General features: G+C 42.3%; 2 protein-coding genes across 2 annotated transcripts in view; one reads left to right on the plus strand and one right to left on the minus strand.

Moving 5' to 3' along the window:
• The window catches only part of LOC115257630 (rho GTPase-activating protein conundrum), a gene marked incomplete in the record, with an annotated part of 391231 nt that overhangs the window by 106529 nt on the left and 270414 nt on the right, over window positions 1–14288 (minus strand).
• On the plus strand, window positions 10358–13779 carry LOC134286388 (uncharacterized). Its single transcript, XM_062848001.1, has 3 exons — window positions 10358–10913; window positions 10968–13533; window positions 13577–13779. Exons 2-3 carry the CDS (start codon window positions 12459–12461, stop codon window positions 13777–13779), a joined length of 1278 nt encoding a protein of 425 aa, XP_062703985.1. The 5' UTR covers window positions 10358–10913; window positions 10968–12458.

A 14288-nucleotide genomic window follows, 5' to 3' on the forward strand; every position in this document is an offset into this window, starting at 1 on the left:
ACAAGCAATTGTAAGATCTCCAAGGACAATTTTGTCCCAATTCACTAAAAGTGGAAACAACGAGGTGTGTGTTGATGTGCGGTTCACAGGAGTTTCCTCTAGTAGACCGAGTACCCGTAACCGGTAAGTGCAAGAAAGGGCTTCTTGTTTGAGATGAATGTGTAATGGGGCAACGTCAAAGAGAACTTCGAGCGCTGCCGTAGGAGTTGAAGAGAACGCTCCAGACATCGCCATTAAGCACATCCTTTGGAGATGACCTAATTTTGATTGGACCGTTCTCACTTCACCCTTTTGCCACCACACAAGACACCCATAAGCCAATATTGGCCGAACCACAGTTGTGTAAATCCATTTGATATATGTACTTGGGTTTTAGACCCCAAGTTGTACCAAAAGTACGCCGGCATTGCCCGTAGGCCATACAAGCTTTCTTGATTCTGAACTCAATGTGAGGTGTCCAGGAAAGCTTGGAATCAAGAATGACTCCAACGTACTTTACCTGTTCAGTCACATCAATTTCAGAATCAAAGAGACGCAAAGGTCGAACGCCATTACGGTTTCGCCTTTCCGTGAAAAGAACAATAGATGTTTTACTCGGATTAACCGAAAGGCCGTATTGGCGACACCAACCCTCAACTACCTGAAGGGTGTTTTGCATCAGGTCGAAAAGGGTGCTGATGCACATACCAACTAACAATGTTAGGTAGTCGTCGGCAAAACCATAAGTAGGAAAACCGCTATTATTGAGTTGCCTCAATAGCGTATCTGCTACGAGATTCCACAAAAGCGGCGATAAGACTCCCCCTTGGGGGCATCCACAAACACTCAATTTCCTAATCCCTGCTAGACGCAATGTCGAGAAGAGATATCGGTTTTTGAGCATTTGGTGAATCCAATTGGAAATCATTGGAGATATACCATGACTCCGTGCGGCTTCCAATATGGCATCGAAAGGCACGTTGTCAAAGGCACCCTCGATATCTAAGAAAACACCCAAACAAGTTTGTTTTTGAGCGAATGCTTTCTCGATATAGTAAACAACCTTGTGTAAAAGAGTCACAGTGGACTTACCAGATTGGTAGGCAAGAAGGGCAGCTGATTGTCTCGGAGAAACGCAAGGTCCACTGCACCATTGCTCCGGTTAGCGCAGTAAGGGCGTAATACTGTGGAGGGCGCCCTGGTACTCCACAGGCTCCGTTAGCGGTTAGGTTTTTATTAGACCCCCCTAGCCATTCATTCCTAGGCACGGTAAGCATAAAGCCGCATCACACCATGATTCAGGGGTCACCTGTTGGTGGATTCTTACCACCGGAACAGGCGGTCCGTAGTGTTATTCTTAGCCAATTGAGACAATCGCTACCGACACTACACAGCTATCTAGGCTGATCGAGAAAAGAAGTTGTTGCATCTCGCACCAAAAGCGAACGGCGCAAACGTTATCGGCTGTTCAACCACGTCCCAGCAGCGTGTGAATTGTTTCATTGAAACATTGAAACACGCTGCGCATTGTACGGTTCATCTCATCGTCAGCCCGACGACACGGTAGGCACCGTGCATGCTGTATCCAGCGCACTGCGACGCGCGCGGCTACAGATTTAATTGTGTTCTATTTTGTTCTTTCCGTACTGTGCGTTGCCTATGAAAGGCAACCGTGTGTAATGTAGATAGCTATAAGTTTCATCGTTTCCCCATCGAGCAGACACGCCGTCTGTCTCGATGGCAAATATATAGTTGAATTCGGAACAAAGTTTCTCTTCATCGTCTGGAGCTCCCCCCCCCCTCCAATCCACACAACCCTAGACGAAACAGAAGTTAATATTGATGATCAACTTCATACGGACTCGAACAGCCGCTAAAAGAAAATGAAAAACATTTTCTACCGCGTAAAAAAATCAGAAGATACCCTGATCCATACTCTACATGTGCACGAAAACCGATTTTGAAAATATTGCTTCGTTATTTAATAAAAAATAAAAAAACCAAAAAATGAGGAAATGCTTCCAGTTTCGCCTTAAGCACATCCTTTGGAGATGTCCTAATTTTGATCGGACCGTTCTAACTTCGCCCTTTTGCCACCACACAAAACATCCATAAGCCAATATTGGACGAACAACAGTTGTGTAAATCCATTTGATATAGGGTGCCTGTACCAGTTATCGCACCACCTAAGAAAAACTATTTCTACAAAAATAAGAAGAAGACCGACTAATGTAAACAATAAGTCAAATGATTGATTTGTTTTAATACTTTACAGGAAAAATATAGAAACGGAGCCAAAACTACTTTTAGTATTTATTACGGCGTGTGCCAATGATAGGAACCCTGTACCAGTTATGGACACATTTGTTAATTTGGGTTCCACTTCGCACTATTTACATGCATTCTTTATGGGAGTTGCCATAACTGGTACACTATGGCGAAATAGGGTGCAAGGAGGCCGAAAAGTTAAGGAAAATGATTTATTTCTACCATAATTTGACCAAATTGTGAAGTTTAAACAATTGCAATCATCTTTTGTGTTCGTGATCTGTTGTTCACGATTTTTTTCTTGTTGATTTGTACCTTTAAAGGTTGAAAATCAACTATGGCGAATTTGGGGTACTATAGCCATAACTGGTACACTGAGCCTACTTGGGTTTTAGACTCCAAGTTGTACCAAAGGTTCGCCTGCATTGCCCGAAGGCCATACAAGCTTGCTTGATTCTGAACTCAACATCAGGTGTCCAGGAAAGCTTGGAATCAAGAATGACTCCAACGTACTTTACCTCTTCAGTCACATCGATTTCAGAATCAAAGAGACGCAAAGGTCGAACGCCATTACGGTTTCGCTTTTCCGTGAAAAGCACAATAGATGTTTTACTCGGATTTACCGAAAGGCCATACTGGCGACACCAACCCTCAACTACCGGAAGGGCACTTTGCATCAGATCGAAAAGGGTGCTGATGCACATACCGACTAACAATGTTAGGCAGCCGTCGGCAAAACCATAAGTAGGAAAACCGCTATTATTGAGTTGCCTCGATAGCGTATCTGCTACGAGATTCCACAAAAATGGTGATAAGACTCCCCCTTGGGGGCATTCACAAACACTAAATTTCCTAATCGCCGCTTGACGCAATGTCGCGAAGAAATGTCGGTTTTTGAGCATTTGGTGAATCCAATTAGAAAAAAATTGAAGATATACCATGACCCCGTGCGGCTTCCAATATGGCATCGAAGAAGAAGAAAACACCCAAGCAGGATTGCTTTTGAGCGAATGCCTTCTCGATATCGTAAACAACTTTGTGTAAAAGAGTCACAAGCATGTTGGTTCACATGAAGAGACACATTGGCCAGATGAACATCACGGATGTGATGATTGACAATGCGTTCTAAGCATTTCAGAAGAAAAGAGGTCAAACTGATAGGTCTGAAGCTCTTTGCTTTCTGACGCACGACCCACTTTCGAAATAAACTTTACAGTAATATCCCACCAGGATTTGGGAACATACCCTGTAGCAAAACTGCAAACAAGTAGTTGTTTCAAAACATGTTTGAAATGATCAAATCCCTTCTGAAGCAAAATAGGATAAATCCCATCTGCCCCAGGAGATTTGAAAGGAGTAAAGCTTTTAAGTGTCCATTCAATCGATTCTAAACTTATGATACTCCGAGCCGGAGCTAAAGAATCATAACTACAAGAAAAGACATCAGGTTCACCCGAAGATGTAATATCCACACATCTGGGGAAGTGTGTACTGAATAAACATTCCAGAACTTCGTCATCAGAGGAAGTGAAATCACCATTTGGCAGACGAAGTTCGTCCACTTGAAAATCCTTAGATTTTGCAAGGATTTTGTTCAACCGACTGGCTTCACTCAGACTGGAAACATTTGTACAAAGCTTTTTCCAGCCGGATCGTTCAGCAGACCGAAAAGCTTTCTGGTAGGCCTTGCGAGCCGACCTGAAAGCCTCCGATCCAGCTGAACGTCGTCTGTTCCAACTCTTTCTACATTGTTTCCTGAGCTTCGCCAGATCAGAGTTTCACCAAGGGCTTCCTCTTGTGGTCTTCACAGACCGCAGAGGACAAGCTTCTTCAAAAGCTTCTAAACTTAAACTTTCGTTAAAAATGTTAAAAAAAAGAAACTTATTAAAATGCAAACTAGAGTTAACAGGTCAATCTAACTAAAAAGTTGAATCAAAATGCAGTATAAGTTGATAATTACGTCACCTGCCATTAGCTGTGACAATCTGTAATTGAACTTTTAACGCACCCTGTATGCTCTTAACCTGTAGTTGCGACTCAAACTCAATAATCCCGCACATTCCAACAACGGCTATAGGTTTCAACGAATTAAAAGCACAATCTTAATTCGTGATTCTGTTCTTCCTGAAAGTGACCCCCGGGGGCCCGAATCAACTCCACTTGATAAGAAATTACCCGTCAATTCTTTTCGCCCCGATCGCCGCGGCTTGTGTACTTTACTCTCGACAACACCACTCACTTCAGCGATCTCGACACTGCATGACATGACACAAAACGAGCACTTTTTTTTGGCAAACATTCGATCTGTCTGTGCGTGAACAATTCATCCAGCCATCCAGCGCTGGGCTATCCAGGAAATCTCGCATTCAAACAGATCTTGCGTTTTTGCTCCGAACAATTCAGAATCAGTTCTGTCCGCAGGCAAAAAGGGACCCATTATGATCCGCCAAAAGTCAAGAAACTGCACAAACAAATCGCAAACTGTCAGCCAGAAAGAATGCGAAGCGACACTTGAGTTTAAGCCCGCTCGTCACAGTTTTGTGCGCATGACCGATTCGCGCAAATCCGACGACGACGACGACGGTTCAGGTGTCCGTTGTTGCTGTAGTGAACGTTTAGCGGTCTTAATGGCGTGTCCGTTTCAATTTCATTTTATTTACGCAGCCAGAGGTCTACCATTATCGTCTCGGACTATGGCTATGGGTATTGCCAATCAGGTGGAGAATTCTTGGCGGCAACAACGGTGCGGTGTCAAAGAAAAGCGAATTGGTAAATTGGGACGATTGAATACCATTTAGTCTTTTTGTGTAAAAGTAAATAAGGGTAGACAGCAAATCCATGGGAGAAGAACACTGTTTTGAAAAACATTATTCGGGTTAATTATTTTGACGTGGAAGCTCAGCACGTGGAATCAGAATTCGTCAACTTGCTGCCGTTTTTCGATCTGAAACACTGAAGACAGTACCTATAACGAAAGCTTGCAATGCTTGTTTCAATGTCTAGAAATCGATATAAGTACACTGATCAGAAAACTGAGAACTGCTTTTGGGGCATAAGAAAGGTTAAGAAATCAAATTAGTCGCCACACCAATACCTGAATATTCAATTCAAACATAAAAGCTGTGCTGATGTACGTGTGTGAAACCTGGTGTGTATCAGTGGAGAATACTTAACGACAACGATTGGGGTCTCCTGTTAGCCTAGTGGTTAAGGCTATGGATCGCCAATCCGGAGACGGCGGGTTCAATTCCCGTTCCAGCCGAGAAAATTTTGACAGGGTCTGAGGGTTCTTTCGACACCTGTTTTTAGAAGTGTTGATAAGGTTCATTCCTATCTCATATATGGTCTGACGCCGTAACCTGATACGTATGCATATAGGAATCGGTTGTTTAGTATTGTAGTTTGTGTGACAACGTTGGATTTGATATTGACGAGGTACCTCGTACCTGGAGTTCTTTATGAGTACCAGGCCTTTGCCAGGATTTTAGGAGATATTCAGAGGGACCTGAGGCTCTAAAAATGGTCATACGATTCGAGTCTGTCGGCAGCTATAACAGAATTTATACTTTTTTGTGTACGACTGGATCAGCCTTACCGCAGTATTTTGCACGATTTTGACAAAATCTTCAACGACGTAGGGTCAGTAAATGTACTGACGTGTAACTTGTAATGACAAACCGAATAACTTGCTCTGAAACCTCCGTTTAGGTAGAACCTTTAAGGTAAACTCTATTGAGGGTAACATAACTTAATTGGAATTTAATTACCCAAGTAACAATTCCATTTCTGATTGGTTTTGTTTGATTTTTATTAGGGTTTTATTACAGCAATAAATAAAACTCACAGTTTTATGACTACTTTTATGAAAACCATTGATGAAATGTTTTATAGTATATTTGAAGACATCCATAAAGCCAGATTTTAAGAGTAAACAAAACTCTCCGACATGTAAACCTTCTGGTATTCATTATTACCACAATAAAACTGTTCAAACTCTCAACAGATGGCGATCCGTTCGATTAGTAGCGACATCTGTTGGTGGAAAAGCAGAAACTATGAAACTGCTACGTTTATTGCGGTAATCATAAAAGTAAACTTGCTTTCGTTTTTTTTTTTCGCTAATTAAGGGTGTCGCCATATTGAAGAATCAGATACGTTATTAGGAAATAGTTAACTTTTCTCAAATTTGCAGCGAATTGATAGTTTGCCGTCATTTTCATAGCATGCTCACATAAATTAACTCTCTTAGATGAATTTTCTTGTAATTCGAAATAGTTTTACTACATTAACAAATTGATTTATTTCATTCTAAGATGATAATATTCACCATTTTCGAAGCGCAATAATTTTATGTTTCTGCAACCCCAATATTCACGGTAAAATTGAATCCGCATAAGCCTAGCAACAATATAACTACTAAATTATCACTTTGCAATTATCGCTTTTTACTTGCGAATAATATCTCTTCCTGAACTTTACGTGCCATTGATAAAGCTTCTCTGTTTCTTGAGCTGTCATATTTTTTTTGAAAAAAAAAACAACAACAATCATCATAGCCTCTTTTTGAGTATGGAAAGTTTTTCAGCTAGGTTTTAAACAGTTTTATTGCTACTCTTAATACGATTTGCAAAACTACTTCGAGAGTGGTCCACTTAGCCGGATGATGGTCTTAAAGAGGTTATCAAAAGGTTTTGATGTATGAATCAGATTTATTGCAAGTTTAATTAAATTGGCCATGAAAACCTCTTATAGAGTCGAACAAAACTTAAAATGTTACTTGGGTATTGCATTCAGAGTAGTTGAGGGAATTGTGGTAAGATTTACACAGAAAGGGTGGAGGAGGAAGTTGAAGGGCGTTAAAGACGAAATGAAGTTGCAGCGGGAAATAGTCTGAGGGTATTTCATTTTTTTGAGTTTATAGGTCATTGATTCTATAAGCATAACTTGTGATCATTTAAAGCTCTATGAACAAAGTTCATACTCACTCGCACAGTTTCAGGCAACAATTCTAGGTAACTTGAAGTCCACTGAAACCTTTCAAAACCTCATGAATCGTCTTAAACGCCTTGAAACCCCTGTGAAACTTATCTGAATGCCAATCTTTTATATTCCCGAACTCCCTTAGACTTGCCACACACTTCTGAAGACCTCTGAAACTCCTGTAAACTCTCCAGAAAAACCTTCCTGAAACACCCATACTCAACTCTACTGAAGCCCCCGGAAACCCGCATAAATATATCCCTATCATAGCTTATTGCTAGTTTCAACAAAACTCTACTTAAGTCTACTTGAAATCCACTGGAACACCTTAAAACGGCTTGGAACTTGTTTGCAATTTCCCTGAGCTCCCTGTGAAAGACTCTTAAACCCCCGAAAATCCCCATGAAACTTCTTGATACGCCTTCAAACTATTCTAGATTTCTCCTGTAAGTCCTTGAAAGTACCTGAAACCTCCTGTAAACTTCTGAAAGCCCCTGATATTCCTCGAAACCGCTTGAAACGCTTCAAAATTCCTCAAAACCCATCTGAAACCTTCTGAAACTCTCTTCGAAGCCCCAGATGCCTCCTGATACATTTGAGAATAAGTAATCGGATCTACATGCTTAACCTTTCTTAGTCTCTTAAAAAAGTTACAAATAAGACCCTGGGGTCATTTTTGACCCAAAACTTTGGAGAGCTCGCAAAAATCAGTGGCTTGTCCGATTTTGGATCTCTTTGGCTCAAATGAAAGGGGCACAAGTCTTGTTTTCAAAACCACCGGAAAAATCCGGATTTGGCCACTGTGGCCACTGGGAACCTGCTTCAACTGAAAAAATACCACTTTAGACTGAGACCCCATGTCTCTATTTAGGCGCATGTAAAATGTACGCATATCGCCTCCACTTTAACATCTTATTCAACGTCTTATACGATGGCTGGTTGGCTGGTCAGGACCGTCCAAGAATCGTTCGAAAGGTATTCACGTGTACTTTGATTATAGACATTTATATTGACTAATTATCGAGAACCGGTTCCGGAAATCCAGAACATCCAAAGTAGTTTTCATCAATGCTATGTGTTTGAAAATCCACAAATGTATTCCCTTTATGCATTTGTTTGCACGCTTCACCAAAATGAGAAACATATTATTTAAGACCATTTTTGAAGGGTTCTGGCCAGGTCTGGTCAATGTGGAACGGGTTACAGGGATTCCGGAAGGTGGTCAATTGGGTAACGACAATGAACTTCGTATAGCTTTCGCTCTAAAACCCGGCGCCACATGGTGCAACCTTCGTAGATTTTTATGTTCGTTGTTTTTGTGATACACAAAGAGATTGATAGTCATCATCATCTTCTTCTTTGCGTAATATTCCTACTGGAAAAAATCCTGCTTCTCAGCTTAAGTGTTTTATGAGCACTTCTACTTGTATTTTCTGAGAGTTTTCTCTGCCAATCATTATTTTACATATGTATATCGCGTGGCAGACACGAAGATACTATATGCCCAAGGGAGCAAGGATGGGAACACTCACTTGCAAAGAGTTACACTCACTTGCAGTTTTCTCAGCTCAGAAGCGTGCAATCAAAAAACGATGTATTGATGACTTTTGCCTTGTGATTTTGCCTAAAAGTTTGCCGAATAAAGTTAAGGTCGCACACGCATACCGAATTCGTGAGTGAGCTGCCAAGGCAACTCTCCACGAGGTGAATGTGATTTACACTCACCTCGTGGAGAGTCGCTTTCACAGCTCTGTCACGACTCTAGGATTCGTGAGCGACCCCTACTCTATTCGACAAAGTTTGAGACAAAACCACAAGGCAAAAATCGTCCATACATCGTTTTTGATTGCACGCATCTGAGCTGAGAAAATACCAAGTGAGTGTAATTCTTTGCAAGTGAGTGTTCCCATCCCTGCAAGGGAGTAAGAGTAACTTCCCTTACGAAAAGGTCCTAGGCCGATCGTAAATCGAGCCCGTCACTCTCAGCATGGTCATGCTAAATGCCTTTACGGCTATGGTTATAGGGGCCTCAAATTAATAGTCATATTGGTTCCACGTGGTCACCGGAGAAATCCATATTGTATTTCTCTCAGATTTTTCCAACAAATGTAGGCTTTCAGCTAAATTTTAACCATTTACATTTATATTTACATTTATAGTTTGTAGTGTTCTGGTATAACAATAAACAAATGATGATCTCAATCTTGTCTTGAGATTTTCGACTGTGAAGATTACAAATTGGGTTCCAAACGTTAGAGCTGATAAGTCATCTAAAATTTCCGCGGAGAATTTCTCTAACGTTGCCATTATGTAGACTGTTTGTCATTATGCCAAATATTTGCCATTGAAGTCCGACATCTATCCAAGGTTGCTATGATTCACGTTGTGTTGGTCATGTGTTGGGCTTGTCTGGCCAAATAATTGTCACGTCTAATGGGACCTTAAGAATTTCCCGGAGAATCTATTGAAGGAATTGTCAGGTCGATTTCCTTCGGAACTTATGGAAAATTTATGGCAAATATTCCGAAGGAACTCTTGAAGAAATGTTCGAACGACCATCCGTAGAAATATCCTGACAGACTACTGAACGAAATTCTAGAGATCTACTGAAGAACTTTCTGCTAGAAAGAATCTTGGTAGAAAACCTAAAAGAATTAGAGGTGGAACAGTTAGAAAAATTCTTGTAGAGGTCCTTGAGGAATTCCTGGTGGAACTGATTTTTGTTTGTTTTTTTTTGTCAACTCAAATAAATAATAAAATTATTTCTTGGTGGAATAACTGGTGTAACGCCAGGTAAATTTTTCACAGAATTTCCCGGTTAAGCTCCTTGATGATTTTCGATAGGAAATCTTAGAAGGATTCCCGATGAAAACTCTAAAAAAAAATCGAATGAAAGTCTTTGAAGAATTCCATGTGGAGCATCCATAGAAACTATGAACCAGAAACATTGGGCATTTAGTGCCACTCCCAGAGGATTCCCCGGTGAAACTCCTCTGGGTGTACCAACTATAAATTCTAGAGGAATATCCGGTGTAACTATTGTAAAATCAAGAGGAATTTCAGGAGGAGTTAGAGGAATTCACGAAGCATTTGTGTAACGGAGATCCTACAGGTATTCACAGCAAAAGACTTGTAACGACCTTCTTACAATTGCTATGGGATTCCTCAGGAATCCCTAAAAAAATAAAACGATACAACAAACAGCATGTTGCAGAGCCATCTCTCAAGAAAAAGAGGAATTGCGACACTCGCGTGACGTAGTCTATGGCCCACACAAACTCTCTCCCACGATCCATATCCAGAGAGGAAAACGAAATGTATAGTCGCGTGCATGCGGAGTGAGATGGCTCACGCCCCCCAGCAATACGGGTTGCATTGGGGATCGCGGCCCAGACTATGAGGGAAAATGCGAAGAAGAATCGTCGGATCGGGTTACGCGGCAGAGATGGATAGGCCAATATACTTCTGCCTTGCAGATATATTGGCAAAGCGAACAACCGAAACACAATAGGTGTTTACGCGATTTGCAAATTTCTATTGTTGGGCCTCAACTAGGCAAGTAAATGGGAATGCCACCAATCAGTTTAGCGAAGCCAAGCTAGTTAGACGCAAAGTTGATGGTGAAATAGCTCAAAAAGTTGTTAGAAAGCCAGATTGTTACCCAGTGCGTGATAGTCAGATTGAAGGTGAGATCAAAACCCATATCTATTAGAACTGAAATATGATAGTAAAATGAAAAGATTTCAGATTCCGTTGAAAATATTGTGCTAGATACGACTGTAGATCGTGAATACATACGATTCCAAAAAAAAAAGCATAGGTAAGCAAGATTATATTGCCTAGAAACAATTAGGATCGATAATAATTTCGTTGGGGGGTTAGTCTCCCTTCAACGAAGGGTTTTTATTCTGGGTTCTGAAAACCCTACCCTATAGGGCCTAAGCGCGCATCGCCGTCCTCTCTACGCGTAACGGTGCTCATCATTTCCGGCGAAACCAGTGAGACGATACTCCCCCGTGCGGCTGGAGAACTCCTAAACTCTCCCTGCGACCCACCGCGAGCGACGCCGAGCCGTTGCCTACCGTGATCCAGGCGGTCACTCTCCTTCGACCCGATTTGAGCATCCACATCACGCGGTACGCGTAGCCACGCAGCTCGCCTCATTGGTGAGAACAGTGCAGCTCTCTCTCTCTCTGAGCCATACCGTCAGGCGACGCGCAAGCCCCTGCCTCTCGCGATCGGTGCCTATCGGTCGAACAGGTGGCTCCAATATTACCACAGTGGGAGCTCGCAGCGTAAGCAGTAACCCAGTAAAGAGTGAGCCCCGAGTGAAACGCGATCTCTCAATCACGCCGCCAGGCAGATCTCCTGCTCTTTGATCGGTACAACAGCAAGTTGCCGCAATACAAGACACGTCTACGCCTCACCGAGTATCTGCGTATCTCACCGGCTGCAGTTGCAGGTCGCGCGACACCTGTAGGAGCAACACGACGATTGGGCCCCAACGACAGAACATAGTTTGTTCTACGAAACTGTAAGTTCGTTCTTTTTTTTTCCTTTGAGCTCAAAGTAGGTCTAGTAGATAGTATTCTAGATTGTACAATTGTAAATATACTTTATCCGATCGGAGGTCCAAAATACACCGCTAACTTTGCTGAATTGGTTGTAGCCTTCCTATTAGTTTTTTTTTCTTTTTTAATTTTATTCGGTGATCCTTTTTCGATTTCTTATTTCGTTGGAGCTTCCGTTTGGGTTGTCGGAGAAACAGTGTGTTTGAGCCACTTTTTACAACTCGCCCGTGACAGAGTCTCAAGCCGGACCTTAAAAAGCGTCAGCAGTCTCTCTAACCCGAGAGTGGCGCTAAAGCTGCTGACGTTGTGTGCAATAGAACCGTTACATTTGGCGCCCAACGTGGGGCCCTGAGAATTTTGGGCAATTTAGTAATTTTTCGAATTTCGTTAGTTTCAGTAAATCGGTTAATTTTGAGTTTTTGTTAGGTTGACTATTGGATTTGGTTTAGTTTTAAGTTGGATTTGGTTTTCTTTAGGTTTATACATTGAATTCGTTAAATTTCCTTTATAGAATAAGAATAAGTTTATTGTGCTGTTCCTCTATAGATATAAGTATTTTTTTTCTTCGTTTCTTTTTTTTTTCTCAAAGTGACTATTATTACATTGACTTTTTTATCAGCCATTGAATTAACAAGTGAATTTGAAAAGTTGTACTTAAAAATGGATGAACATACAGTAGGGGAGACGACCTCTAATTCTCAGAGGACATTGGTGACCCCGCCGATATGGGAGGCCGATTTTTCCCGGGAACGTAGAGCTGGGAATCAAGGTGAAACTGTCCAGTATCGTGGACAACGCCTTGCTTGGGCTGACCAGGTGGTCCAAAATTACTCTTTGGATAGTCGTCTGCCAGCATCGAACAATTTGCAATCCGAATTGGATCGCGCCTCGAGAATGAACTTATCCGCAGATGGATTTCAACTGCCATCTCGAGTTTACCCTACGGCTACTTCGCAGGAAACTCCCGGTAGCACTTGGCTTCGTGCTCCGCCAAATATCTCTCAATTTTCGGAACCAGTAGCGAGTGCAACTCAATATAGTACTGCGAATCCGGCAAATATCAGAGATCTCTCTTTTGGCCTGCCAACGGTAGGCACGTCAACGGCGAATTTGCTTCCAGAGTTGGTGTCGACCTCTGTTGAAGGTGATATGAGACCGTTGTTAAACTCCACTGTCCAACCTAATCTGTCGACTAATGGTGCAGCCTGGACATCGGCCCCGATTAGCTCAGAAGCAATGGTGAATTCCGCCTATATGACTACTGAAAATCAGCGTCGTTCTTCCCAAACGTTGAATCCATTCCTTTCGGATCCCGGTAGTACTTGTCCGGGGGCCTCCGGAAATTTGAACCGCTCAAGCCGAGGTGTTCTCACACTTGAACAAGAGGCACAGACTCCTATTCCACCTGCAAATGAGGCATCAATGGCAAATAATTTCGTACATGTGTCAGAAATTCAAAACTATGTTGAGACTTACGTGCGTCAACTGTTGACGAGTCAAGCAGGTCGTCCAATCGTCCATGACACCTCAATCAACCGTCTCACTCAGCAGATGGGAGGAGTTGGAATACACGATGTGGACATTTCGCAGATGTCCCATCCGTCTTCGGTCCCTCAAGCCCGACCTGGACTTTCTCCACCTCTACAGATGCGTTCCGCTGGTACATCTGAAAGAGTACTGGAAAACAGAGGAGATCTGATGAACGATACGCCTCAAGTATTCAGACAGGTTTTGCGTAACTCTTTTCCGAGTTTCCAGAACCCGGTGTATCCTGGAAGGCCAACGGCTCTCCACGAACAGGGCCAACGCCATGAACCCACCGTTCGGGAAAATTATTCACCAAACCCGTCGCCTAATTCATCCCTACGGGGAAGTGCGGTTCCACACCAGGGTCAAAGAGGAAGGTTGCCGCATCAAACATGCAACATCTTGGAGAAGTGGCCAAAGTTCGCAGGTGATGCAAGTCCGATTCCTGTTGTAGATTTTCTACGCCAGATCGAACTTCTGTGTCGCTCCTATCAAATCACAAAAGAAGAGTTGAGAACGCACGCGCACCTATTATTCAAGGAGGATGCCTACATTTGGTATACCGCCTATGAACCGAAATTTGACTGTTGGGACACCTTGTTGTCTTACCTTCGAATGCGTTATGACAATCCCAACCGTGATCGATTCATTAAGGAGGAACTACGTAACAGAAAACAGAGACCAAACGAGCTCTTTAGTGCCTTCCTCACGGACATAGAAACCCTTTGTCAGAGACTGATGAAAAAGCTCCCTCGTGACGAAAAATTCGACATTGTCATAGAAAATATGAAAATGTCGTACAAACGACGTTTAGCCCTTGAAAAAATTGACTCTTTGGACCATTTGGCTCAACTTTGTTATAAATTTGACGCGCTCGAAGGAAACCTCTACAATCCTCGAGGCCCTAATAGACCTCCTGTGGTCAACGAAATTGATTATGATGAAGGTGAGGTTGAATTTCAT

This window comes from Aedes albopictus, chromosome 2 (assembly GCF_035046485.1).
Source record: "Aedes albopictus strain Foshan chromosome 2, AalbF5, whole genome shotgun sequence".
Lineage (NCBI taxonomy): Eukaryota > Metazoa > Arthropoda > Insecta > Diptera > Culicidae > Aedes > Aedes albopictus.